We start from the raw sequence: 13303 nt of genomic DNA, 5'->3' as shown, positions 1-13303 counted from the left end.
AAGTCCGTGGATCTACGACTTAGTTTACCTTTTTCCTCCGATTCCACTTCTTCCTCGTCTTCTAAAAAGGATAAAACAAGAGACAGCTTCTGTAATTCTCGTGGTCCAGAACTGGCCTTGGAGAAGTTGGTTCTCGGACCTTCGGTCCCTATTGTCATATGATCCGTGGCCCCTTCCTCTGCGCCCGGATCTTATACAGCAGGGCCCTTTCATACACTCCAACTTGGCACAGCTGCGTTTAACGGGGTGGCTCATGAAACCGATATCCTAAGACGTAGAGGCATCCCAGACGCGGTTATTCCCACCATGCTACGTGCCAGAAAACCACTTTCGGCTGCGCATTATCGCTTCTGGCATGCTTATATATCATTGTGTTCCAGTCGGGGTCTTCCGTCTAGGGCCTTTCGTTTGTCCCGGTTTCTGCTTTTCCTTCAGACGGGTCTGTATTCTGACCTTCGTCTGGGAACCTTAAAGGTGCAGGTTTCTGCACTTTCCATTTTCTTTCAAAGGAAATTGGCCCTCATTCCTGAGGTGCCGACGTTTCTTCAAGGGGTATTGCGCGTGCAACCTCCTTTTGTACATCCAACAGTTCCCTGGGACCTAAACTTAGTGCTTCTGTTTCTTCAGTTGCCCATGTTTGAACCTTTTGGAGGAGGTTGATCTTAAGTACCTGTCTTAGAAGACTGTCCTCCTCCTGGCTCTCGCTTCAGCTCGTAGGGTTTCGGAGTTTGGGGCTCTATCCTATAAGCCACCTCACCTTGTGTTTCATGCGGATAGGGCGGAACTCCGGACGGTAGCCGCCTTTCTTCCTAAGGTTGTGTCGGCGTTCCATATCAAACAGCCTATTGTGGTACCGTCGTTGGTGGAGAACTCTGGTTCTTCTACCTTGGATGTGGTTAGGGCTCTCCGAATCTATGTTGCCAGGACAGGGTCCCTCTGTAAGTCTGAGTCGCTTTTTTGTCCTCTGACGCTGTTCGGAGGGGTTGGCCAGCGTCTAAACAGACTCTGGCACGTTGGATCCGGCTGACTATTCATCAGGCTTATGTGAGTGCCGACCGTCTGCCTCCTTCGTCCATTTCTGTTTATTTCACACGTTCTGTGGGTGCGTCATGGGCGGCCGGTAGAGGAGCCTCCACGTCACAATTGTGCCGTGCGGCCACTTGGTCTTCAGTTCACACGTTTGTCAAGTTTTACAAATTTGATACGTTTGCCTCTTCGGCATCCCGTTTTGGCCGTCTTGTTCTGCAGGCGCCACAGAGCACTCCCGCCCGTGGGGATAACTTTGGGACGTCCCCAGCGTAAACATCTCCAGTGTCCCCTAGTGAATGAAAGAGAAATGGGATTTTGGTACCCACCGGTAAATCCTTTTCTCTGATTCCACAGGGGACACTGGACGCCCACTTCTGCGCTCTTTGCCTGCCCGTTCGGTTTGTTCCGTATGTTGTATGATTCAGTTATTGTGTGTTCTTCTCTCCTTTTTACTCTATTTGTTCTCCATCTCCTCTCGGTCTTCATTTTCTAAACTGAGGGCTGGTGGGGCATAGAAGGGGAGGAGCTTCACACTTCTAAATTATTGAAGTGCCAGCTCCAGCTATCCACGCCTCTATACCCCAGCGTAAGCATCTCCAGTGTCCCCTGTGGAATCAGAAAAGGATTTACCGGTAGGTACCAAAATCCAATTTTTATTGATAAAACAATATATGGTTCCCTGGAGTTCTTTAAAACTCCTGTAACAGGCATTAAAATCTCTAAATATAAAATGACATCTAATACAACAATAGTATTCTGGAGTAGAAAAACTGACTGCTACTAAGAGGGAGATTCAGTTAGCCGCGGTAATTTACTGCGGGCTAATTGATCGGCAGGGGCTATTCAAATAGGCCCTATTATTGGAGATTTATTTTCGGGTTTCATGAGACCCGAAAATAATTCCCCGATAATTATGCTGTTGGGTGATCGCACGGCATTAGCACACCCACTATGTCTTGGCGTGCAATCACTTAGTGTATGCAGACGCCCACCGGCCATTCTTAAGACGCCCACTTGCACACGTCATCTCCTGGAAGTGTTTGAAAACATTGGTACATCGAGCACCATCGGATGCAATCGCAGTGCTTGAGGTTGACTATACCCTGCCGCAAGCACTGCTATCACTTCAGTGTGAAATACAACAAGGTGACATGTACAGTGACGCTGCCTGTTAATTATTCACACCTCTGAAACGGCGTTGAGACGCTTAGGCACACCTGCGTTCGCACCTCCACTCCCCTGTTAATGGCCAGCTCCTGTCACCACCCACAAACTGCTTCTCCTGTCACTCACTCTGCTGGGCTGTCTCTTGTGAACGCTTCCAGATATATCAGACTTTCACGCACTACGATGCATGCGCAGATAGCAAAAATCGTCCAGCTACGAGCGAACGCATCCTAGCGAGCGGGTCTGAACTGGCTCCTTAGACTCTAAGCTGAAATGGGGCTGGCATTGTTTTGATGTACATTGCTGTGTAATTGGTGGTCTATAAATAAACGGATAATACATACATTTTGAGTGTGTCCAGGCAAGGGGCAATATAGTTAGCAGTGATGGCTGCAAAGTGGTGGAGAGACTGTTAGACGGCTGGTACCTGATAGTCTGATTAGAATTCAAGGCAATGGATGATTTCCTCACCAGGAACCCACAACATGTTATGCAATGATTGGTGGGTATAGTTGAGCCATAACATATGAACATTTTGTGTATATTCTCTTTTTTTTAGAATAATAATGCTAAAGATGCAGAGGAAACTATCAAACTCAGTTCTGCAAGGAAGCAAAGGAAACGACAGAGGACAGGAGATGATATTCCTGATGAGACCTCAGAGAGAACTACAAAGAGCAAAAGTACGTTGCTAACAATATATGCAATATACAATCATTTCACTTTAAATGAGCACAACCATAAAACACCATCCAAAGCTGCCAACATACAGTAGAGTTTGGTTTTATATAGATTGATGTAATAAAAATGGTAGAATACAATGTGTTCTAGTTTTGTTTTGAGCAGAGGTTTAGCCAGACTTTTGGATTCTGATCTACTTCTAAAGCTAAAAACCTTTCATACTGTACCAAGCCTGAAAAAGGGGGCATGGCATGCAGAAAGGGGACGTGGCATCGCTGAAATCACACATGGTACCCCAATTCAAATTACGCCACACAGCAGCGCAATCTTTTTAATCCAATAAACTTGACTTTGTTTTAACTATTTTCTGTAGGTTTGAAAAAACAGACATACTATAAGTACTGATTAGCAAATTGGTATGGAATCAAAGAGAAATAAATTTATACCTGGAGATGTGTGGTCTCAATTCTTAATTACACAATTAGCAAATGTGAAGTTCCTTTAGTAACACAGATCAAGTAGAACGTCAGTGGCGTAAATATCTCGTACTTCAAGTGACTTCCTCACATACAAGACTATTTACCACTCTTATCGTAATGCTCTGGATACTGCCAAACAAACACATTTCCAATCTGTGATCTCTGCCCAATCCTCTAACCCCAAGTACATTTTTAATGCATTTAAATCACTTCTTACCCCCCCCCCCTTTCCCACCCAACCCACATACTACTATCAGTACACAAGATATTGCTTCCTATTTCAAGGATACGATTGATAATATCCAAAATGAAATGGTGGGCTCTTCCTCAGCCAATGACCTGCTCAATTCCCTACCTGAACCCGCTGGCACTTTCTCTTCATTTGACCCCATTAATGAAGATAAAGTATCTACACTCTTCTCATCCTCCTACTCTACTACCTCTCCTCTTGAACCTATAACCTCACAAATCAGTAAAGCTATGTCTCCTGTGCTCATCCCACCCTTAACTAAAATCTGTAATCTCTTCTCTACTGGTATCTTTCCATCACTGTTCAAGCATGCAGTGCTCCTATTTAAAAAAAAAAAAAAAATTCTGACCCTAACTCTCTCTCAAATTACCGTCCTATCTCCCAGCTCTTTCCCCTCCAAGCTACTGGAGAGACTTGCCTACAGTCTCCTCACACTTTCTTAACACCGACAACTTATTGGACCCACTTCAGTCAGGCAATCGTTCCCAACACTCTACAGATACAGCAGCATTGACTAAGGTAGTAAATGACCTGGTCACTGCCAAGGCTAAAGGACATTACTCACTTGTAATTCTTCTAGATCTCGCTGCTTCCTTTGTATGAGAAGAGTGGTAAACCGTGTCAAACACTACAATCCCTAGGTCTTCAAGACACAGCCCTTTCTTGGTTCTCATCATATCTTTCTAATCGCTCTTTCACTGTTTGCTTTTCTGATTCTACCTCCACTTCGCTACCTCTATCAGTTGTAGTACTGCAAGGCTCAGTCTTGGGCCTCTGCTTTTCTCAATCTATACCACCTCTCTTAGCAAACTAATCAGCTCTTTTGGTTTTCAGTATTGGCTGTACACGGACAATACTCAAAAATCTACCTATCCTCCCCAGATTTGTCACCATCTGTGCTGGACAGTGTCACTGAATGTGTCTCTACCATTTCATCTTGGATAGCATCTCGCCACCTCAAACTTAATATATCCAAAACAGAATTGATTATATTTCCACTGGCCAATAGTAGTTACCAACCTGATATCTGTATCACTGTTAACTCGACAATCATCCCCACCCCACAAGCTCGCTGCCTAGGGGTCTTCCTTGAACTGTCCTTCGTTCCCCACATTCAATCTGTCTCAAATTCCTGTCACATACATTTAAAAAACATAGCGAAATTTCGACCATATCTTACACAAGACACTGCAAAAACTCTAATCCATGCACTTATTTCCCGCATAACTATTGCAATAGTCTCCTTACTGGTCTTCCCAAAAACAAACACTTGGCGCTACGATCCATTATGAATGCAGCTGTAAGGCTGATCTTTCTCGCCAAACGTCTGCGGATCCACTCAGTCCCTGCATTGGTTACTGGTCTTCTACCGTATTGAATATGAAATACTTACTCACACATAAAGCTATTAATCAAACTACACCAACATACATCTCTTCACTCATCTCCCGACCTTTCCGCTCAGCACAAGATCTGCGCGTTTCATTCCCACACATTACTTGCTCCCATTCACGGTTACAAGACTTTTTTTTGGACTGCACCCATTTGTGGAATGCCCTCCCGCGCACAATAAGACTTTCCGCTAGTCTCCAAACATTCAAGCGTTCTCTGAAAACTCACCTCTTCAGACAAGCTTATCAGATTCCAGAATTGCCTACATTACCTTCATAGCTTCCCTATTTAATTACATCCCTTTTTACAGTCCACGCATAACCTCACATTTTCTTTCTTCAATTTCACATCCTCCTAACCTTAGACCAACATTCCTGTGTGACTGGATCATACAGCTCACCAAGAACCTTTGCAATCTGGCTAGATCAATTTGCAATATGTAGCGCCTATCCTTGTGTATCAACACCTATTTCCCTATAGATTGTAAGCTTCCGAGCAGGGCCCCCTTACCTTTTTATGTCTGTCCCTTACAACCAAGTCTTGTTCCATTAATGTTATTTCAAATTGTAAAGTGCAACGGAATATACTGCGCTATATAAGAAACTTAATAAATAATACAAAGTCATAATCCTTTCGGGGTACAAAAGGTGTGACTTACAAACCAGGTATAGCATAAGAATATTCAATTGGAAGACTATACACAAAAATTACACTGCATATGCAGAGTGTTCTTGGTGGAACGAGATAAGAAGATTCTTGGATACAGAGACGTTAATCAAGCCACACGAACAAATATCCGTTAAAAAGACATTTATTATAAAGTAAAATAAAAAGTTAATTATTAACGCTTAACTTGCTTGTCAGATCTACTCAGATCATAAATGGTTTCCTTCCCAGGAGCCCCTCCAACACTTTCAAGCTGGAATCTTGTACATCGAGCAATTAGCTGCCTCTATACTAACTGATTACAGCTTATATAAGAAAAAAACTCCTACATAAGCATTTTAACACGTATAAAGTTCATGTTTGGGAAAATACAAAAATATTAATAGATAGTAGGGGGCACTGTTGCCTCAATTATGAATATTGGAAATCTCACCAACAACTGTGTTTATGGAGTATGTACTCAGATAAACTGAAGGTAACACAATGTTTACTCAGGATTAAGTATGTCTGGTAATAGTGATATTTGCTTCTGTCTGTCAAAAACACCTTATGCAATGTCTGACCACCTTCTAATGTCTGACTATTATTTGATACCTGATACATTTGTAAAATTACTACACGCAATATGCCTTTCAGCAATCATTTTCTGCACTCCCATTACACAGAGACATATCTATCTTACTCCACCTGTACTATATAGACTAGTTCCAGAGACCCCCTCTTCCTGATGACTGTAAGGTGAATGAAGCCATCTAGCACAGATGGCAGTGTTTTCCTGGCCACATACACCTATTTCTCATGAGCAGCGACAGCCATGTGCCTACGTTTGGGCCATTTGTTGCCATCCAATCCGTTGCTATACACACCTTAGCAAGCATGCATAAATTGATGATGTACCGTTTGGTCTTTTGCATCTTCATCTATTACATCTAAAATGTATGTTAGAGGGGGAGTATGTCTTGAGGTGTGCCAGTGGAAGCAATTATACGGAATATTTTTTTCCAAAAAGTTAACTGTAGGGCAAGACCATAAAAAATGCCCAAAATTTCCTTCAGATGAACTGCACTTTGGGCAATTTACATCTGTCCTACTCCTATTGATACCGTTTAAACAGGATCGATATTGGAGAGAGATTTGATTGCACAGACCAGATTGCCCATACCTCCCATCCCAATATTAAATAACTTTGTCACACAGAAACAGTTTGCGGTTCCAACACACACAAAGGTATTCTATTGTAAAAAGGGTATAATCAGCCTTAGTCTATACAATGCAGCTATATACAGGATAAAGACAAAGATACAATTGCCAATACTTCGCCATGCGGTCTGGATCCTAGACTAACAGCTGTCCATCAGGATTGCTGTGTGTTTCTTTAGGGTCAAGCAGAGAAAGAGGAAGGAAGGGGGTTGGGATTCAGACTGCATAGGAATTTATAGGTGTACAATTTCCTTTGAACATAAGGTGAATACTCAAAGGGGCTCCCTATTGGCCCTTTATTACTGAGTCACAATGGTTGTTGCTATTCATTTGTTAGTAGATGGTTGACGTCACTGGAGGTTGAACTGTGTTAGAAAATCCCTTTGTACTACCCTTGGCATGCAAATCTACAGGGGAGGTGTACAGTGATTTTTACAGTATAGAGTGTAATTCTTGGCAGGTCTTCATAACTCGATAGTGATCCCTTCCATATTCATTCTGTTGGTTTCATATTCCTGTTGAGACAGAGGGAAATCGGTAGATACTACTCATGACCCATTTATCTTATTCCTAAGCCCAGATATCATATAACTGCTATTTAACATGTAACATTCACTGCATACCTTTAAAACACACAAACTTCTATGTTTGGAACATTTATTGTGTAAGTGGGTGAATATTTGTATAAGAGGAAAGAGGTGTTTATGTACTAAATAGCATTGTGCGTATCTCAGTCAGTTTAGGGTTAAATGGGATATAAGTTTATTGTAAGGATAGGCTGCTGTCTGTCGGGATAAGGTTTCCGACAATAATACTTAAAAGCTGGCTATGCGATTGAAACGCAAAACAGTATTTAAACAGTATTGCTGTACTAACTTTATGTGTTTATGTAATGTAAAATGGCGCTTAACCGTTGAGCACAGAAGCATGGCTCGCCATTCACAATATGGCGAGTTGCGGGGGCATGGGATGTGTGTATGTATAGCGAGCATGTGCAATTCGCGTGTGTGCGAATGCGGTGGGAGCGTGTGTTCGCATAAAATGGCCGTGGGCGATCAAATCGTCCAATGGATGTCGTGTTGCGATTCGTGCGCAATTAAGCAATCGCAACCAATTCATACGGTTTCGACACTCCCTATTCAGAGCAACCGTTCAGGCATCGTGTATATACCCTGTGAATTAAAAATAATTGAATATGCTGATATCTAACAGCTGTGGTGGCTAAACGGGGACTTGCTAAGGCTTTTTTCCATACATCTTCCGCAATCGCCCCGACAACAGCTTCCCATTTTATCTTAATAGATATATAGTTAGTAATCAGTATTACGATGCCTGTTCAGCAAATTAGAATACAACACTGAAATCAAATGTCTTGAACCAGCAGATTGTAGTAAGCCTTTAACAGGAGACTTGTAGAATCAGAGGAGCATTTGTAAATTGGGTGTTTATAGCATGTCTGAGTTGGAGATGGCGATAAAAAATGAGTATGTTAAATTCTTGTTGTAGTTGTTGGGAAGACTTTAAAATTCCTGTGTGGTACAATTGTCCGAGAGACACCACTCCCTATGGTCCCCAGACCTCTAACTGTCTTAATTTTGTTTGTATGGGGAGTATCTGGGTCCAGCTCTTCCACCTGCATAGTACGTGAGACTAGCCTCCATAAATGAATAGCCGGTCGATGTTTGTTTGCAATCAGCGTATGCATCGCAGTGTGCGGACCGCCCACAGTGATCGGGAAGCGCAGAGTCTTCACATAGTGATTGACAGGAAGTGACCGTTTGAGAGTGGTGATGAGGTTGGTCAGAGAAACGCAGGCGTGTCTGTGCACTTAAACGCCGTACAGGAGCGTGCATAATTAAGCCCCTGTGATTGTATATGCTGGCAGAAGTCAGGATTGTGACAGGAAGTTTAGCAGTTTTTTGTGGTAGGATCAGGTAACGCAGCTTTGCGATCCATGCTGAATCAGGCCCAATATTCAGTGACTCATAAGTTGAGGAACATTGGATATCCAAACCCCTAAATATTTAAATGAGTCCACCCACTTCAATGGAAGATTTATACGGGAATTTCTGTGACTGGTTCCTCTGAGGGGAAGAATACTGGACACTATTTAACCCAATTAATCAGTAACCCTGAGTACTTGCAAAATGAATCAATTATATTGAGGACCTTTAGGCATAGAAATATTGTATTTTGTAATAAAAATCGCACTATATCCTGATATATTCCTCTTTATCAACCCTAGAACCCAGCTGGAACCCAAATGTCAGGACTGGCTCTAATCGGATATGCTAGACTCTAGAGGCTCTATGGCCATAGCAAATAGTATGGGCGAGAGGGGGACAGCCTTGCCACGTTCCCCTATAGAGTGACAAGGACGATGAAATGCACTGATACACTCACTATCAGCGTTGAATATAGTTAGCTGCACAATCTTATTCACATTAAACCACATAGTAGTGTCCCTTTCTTTTATCATCCATCTGGGGGAGGCGCTAAATATGGGTGGACTCGGACACTAACTAATTGTTAACTGGCTCCCACCCCCTATATAACCCCTCCCTAACCACCATAAGTTCAGTTTTGTTTCTACCTTCAGGTTCCTTAGGGTCCACAGGTGACCTTGGGGGTATAGGTGATGACTTAGACATCGGGCATCATGCAGTTAATTTCTTTCCCCCAGGATGCACTGGTTCCCCTCCATACCTGCCTCCCAGCCAGGGCATCACTGAGTTTAGTGTGGTGCCCCGGCCGGAGAGGTTGGGGAGCACCGGGTTTGTAGGCGGGGTATCAGAAGAGCCCCTGAAGTTTTGGTACTGCTGACTGGAGTAAGCTGGTTTGAGCGGACGGCCCTGACAGTCCAGCGGACGTCAGGACCTCCGCTCCTAGAACCCTTTCCCCCGTACGGGAGCAGCGTCCCGGCATAGCCGTGAGTCTCGGCGGGAGCGGCGTGTCCCTGCTTGCGTGACATGTCTGTTCCTAGGGCTGCAGGGGGGTTGTAAGACTGCGCGCGGTTTCCCAGGACGGGAGCCGCCGTAAGGCAGCCCGTTATCCCCGGGCAGGGGACACACGGCACCCCATACCCTGGCGTCCAATAGGCCACCAGGGACAAGTTATCGCAGGGCTCTGGAGGAGGAAGGGCCCGGCAGTTCTCAGTCCGGTCGGGGGAGGTGGCACGCCTACATAGCAGAAAGGCCACCCCACCCCTCAGCGCGCCTTTGCCGAGGACCATGCCGTAGTGGACTCCTCCTACAGGCACCACCCCCCCAACAAGCGTTTGGTAGCCATTTTCTGACTCCCAGGCAGCAGTGAGTAGCTGGTGTCCTGTGTCCCCCTACATACTTTTGATTCCCGGATCTGGTATTTTAGTTGCAGCCTTCATTGAAGTTTATTTGCAGCACGTTTAACCCCTTCAGTCTTCAGTGACTGTAAGGTTGATTTAAAGTGCCAGGTAGCGCAGAGTTTTTCTCCTGCACTGTTTGACTGTTTGCTAGCATCTGAATGCGTTTGCTTTACTTTCTACTAAAAATAAAGTATATTGCTGTACACTGTTTTTCCGTTTAACTTCTGACTTGCTGTCCAAGTCTGGTTAGGTCACAAACAGTTTCTGTGTATAGTGTTGCTTGTACCCCCATTTACGCAGGTATACCTATATATCCTTTCACCATGTCCAGTGGTGAAGATAATACCTGGGTGTCTACCCCTGCCTTTGCAGTCTTGTGTGCGTTGTGCTGCTGGCATTGGGGAGACTGATGTGCTGCGTGAGGGTTTATGCGGCAGATGTTATATCCCTCTTTGGTCCTTGGGACTGCGTAAGAACCCCCGTGGGCGTGCTTTGCTCAGGCACTGCAGACGCTTATGTTTCGCATGGCTATGCCCCCTGTGCTCCCCCAAGTGGGGTCTTCACAGCAACCACTGGTTCTGGCTCCTATGCCACAGATCCAGTTGACACAGCAGGTGGTTAATGTACCACAAGGGCCTCATGTCAACCTGCCTTTGGGCTCTGACCCTGATTCACTATCTAGGACCCCTAGGGTGCAGGCAAAAAGGCCTTCTGTGTCCCCTCGCATCACTATGTGGATGAGGATGAGAGGTCGTCCGAGGGCGATGGGGTGCTTCCAGAGTCTGACTCGGAACTATCCCCAAAGGATGAGCAGCACAAGTCCAGTGTTTACATACCGGGCCTGGTCCGAGCAGTAAAAGAGGTGTTGGTCATCCCTTGTTTAAGAGTGTTAAAAGTTCTACAGACATTTTCCCTCTGTCAAATCAGCAAGTGGATTAACTGGAGGAGGCCTGGAAGGCTCTGGCGAGGCGGTTCCAGCCGCAAAAGCGCCTTGTCTATGCATACCCCTTTCCTGAGGAGTACTTCAAGAAATGGGTTTCACCTCCTGTAGTGGACTCCCATGTAACACCTTTGTCAGAAGTGCGACCTTACCTATGCCTTCCATTGTGTCCTCAAAGGACTCAACTGACCGGAAGGTGGAAAACATCCTACAGTCCATTTTCTCCTTGTCAGGAGCAGTGGCCAGACAATCTGACTATCTCTTGGGTAGCTAGGGCCGTGGAATCCTGGGCAGATCTATTGGAGGAGCCCCTGTCTCCTGATGCTTTAGAGGACCATGGTGGGCAAGATGCGTGACTCGGCTACCTATATGAATGTGGCGGCTCTGGATGTCAGCTTGTTATCTTCAAGAGTGTCAGCCGCTGCTGTCACAGCACGCAGGTCCTTATGGCTCCATTCCTGGAGGGCGGATGCGGACTCTAAGAAGGAACTGGAAGTTTTGCCTTACAACGGGAAGGAATGTCTCCACAGTCGCTGGAACTCTGTGCATGCAGCAATGCAATTGTTGGGGTCGATGGTGTAAACATTTGACATGGTGGAGTGTGCAATTTCATTCGAGGCCTCTACAGACACTGATCCTTGTCCGATGGGACAGATCACCTCGGAAATTAAAGGCAGAGAATAGTGCTCTCCCCGGAAATCAGGTGGTCTCTGGCTTGGTGGCTGTAAACTCAGCATCTTACCCAGGGATGCCCCTTTTGGACTCTACTGACAACTGATGCCAGTCTGCGGAGTTGGGGCACAGTGTCGGGTCCCCACTCCTTTCAGGGTCGGACGCTAGAGGAAACCATCCTTCCAATCAATATATTGGAACTGAGGGCGGTCTTCCTGGCTCTTTCAAGAGCAAGACACATCCTACAAGGAAATCCTATAGAAGGTGCGGTCAGGCAACGCCACGATGGTGGCGTACATCAACCACCAGGGAGGAACTCTGTCAGGCGCCCATGCGAGTAGTGTCCCGCATCCTGACATGGGCAGAAGGCCATCTGCCGGCCATATCAGCGCTGTTCAGAACCTGAGTCCTCTATTGGGAAGCGGACTTCCTCAGCCGTCACGACGTGCATCCGGGGGAATGGTCTCTTCACCAGGAGGTGTTTCAACTCCTGGTGGACTGATGGGGCCTTCCGGACGTGGACCTAATGGTGTCCCGACACAATTACAAGCTGCCAGTGTACGGCTTGAGGACGAGAGACGCAGGCGCTCTACTAGTAGATGCTCTGTCGGTCAGGTGGACCTTTTCGATTTGCGTACGTTTTTTTTGTTTTGTTTTGTTTTCCTCCGGTGTCCCTTCCGTGCGTACTCAGAAAGTTCAAGCAGGAAGGAGGCAGGCTCCAGCGTGGCCAAGGAGGCACTGGTACTCAGACCTTCAGTCTGTCGGTAGACACTCCGTGGCTTTTACCTCAACATCGGGACCTGTTGTCACAGGGTCCCTGCTTTCACCCGGATCTGGGTCGATTGGCTTTGACGGCATGGCTCTTGAGGCATCTCTCCTAAGGTCGAAGGGCTTCTCTGGTGCGGTAGTTAACACCTTGATGAGTGCACAGAAGCCAGCCTCTGCCAGGATTTACCACAGTGTGTGGCACTCCCTCTAGAGGTGCACCACTGAAAGTAGGTGTGACCCTTGGTCGTTTAGGATTTCCAGGATACTGGCATTCCTCCAGGAAGGCCTGGACCTAGGACTCCGCCTGGCTTCACTAAAGGTACAAGTCTCGGCCCTGTCGGTGTGGTTTCAGAGACTGATTGCTACTCTGCAGGATGTGCGTACCTTTTTACAAGATGTGCTGCGGATTCAGCCACCCTTTGTGCCTCCGGTGGCTCCTTGGGATTTGGCAGTTTGTCATTCAGGCCCCGCCTTTTGAACCACTGTGATCTGTGGATTCGAAATGACTTACGTTTAAGATCATCTTCCTTCTTCCCATTGCTACGGCTAGAAGTGTCAGATTTGGGGTCCCTTTCGTGTTGCTCTACATATCTTGTGTTCACCAGGACAAAGGCAGTGCTTCAAACTCTCCCTGGTTTCCTTCCTAAGTTGATGACAAGTTTCCACATTAATGAGGAAATTGTTGTTCCGCCCTTTCTTGGACCAGGTCTTTCAGC

General features: G+C 45.7%; 1 protein-coding gene across 2 annotated transcripts in view; it reads left to right on the top strand.

The window, feature by feature from the left end:
• The window catches only part of NUSAP1 (nucleolar and spindle associated protein 1), a 128760-nt gene that overhangs the window by 43230 nt on the left and 72227 nt on the right, over positions 1-13303 (top strand). For both annotated transcript variants that reach the window (XM_088462044.1, XM_088462045.1), the window contains exon 4: positions 2756-2879. In XM_088462044.1, the coding sequence (XP_088318170.1) occupies positions 2756-2879 (124 nt within the window). The remainder of the gene's footprint in view (positions 1-2755; positions 2880-13303) is intronic.

The sequence above is a fragment of the Taudactylus pleione genome, unplaced genomic scaffold (genome assembly GCF_031769625.1).
Source record: "Taudactylus pleione unplaced genomic scaffold, aTauple2 ptg001138l, whole genome shotgun sequence".
NCBI classification, from domain to species: domain Eukaryota; kingdom Metazoa; phylum Chordata; class Amphibia; order Anura; family Myobatrachidae; genus Taudactylus; species Taudactylus pleione.
This window is presented reverse-complemented; position numbering and strand designations above follow the sequence as displayed.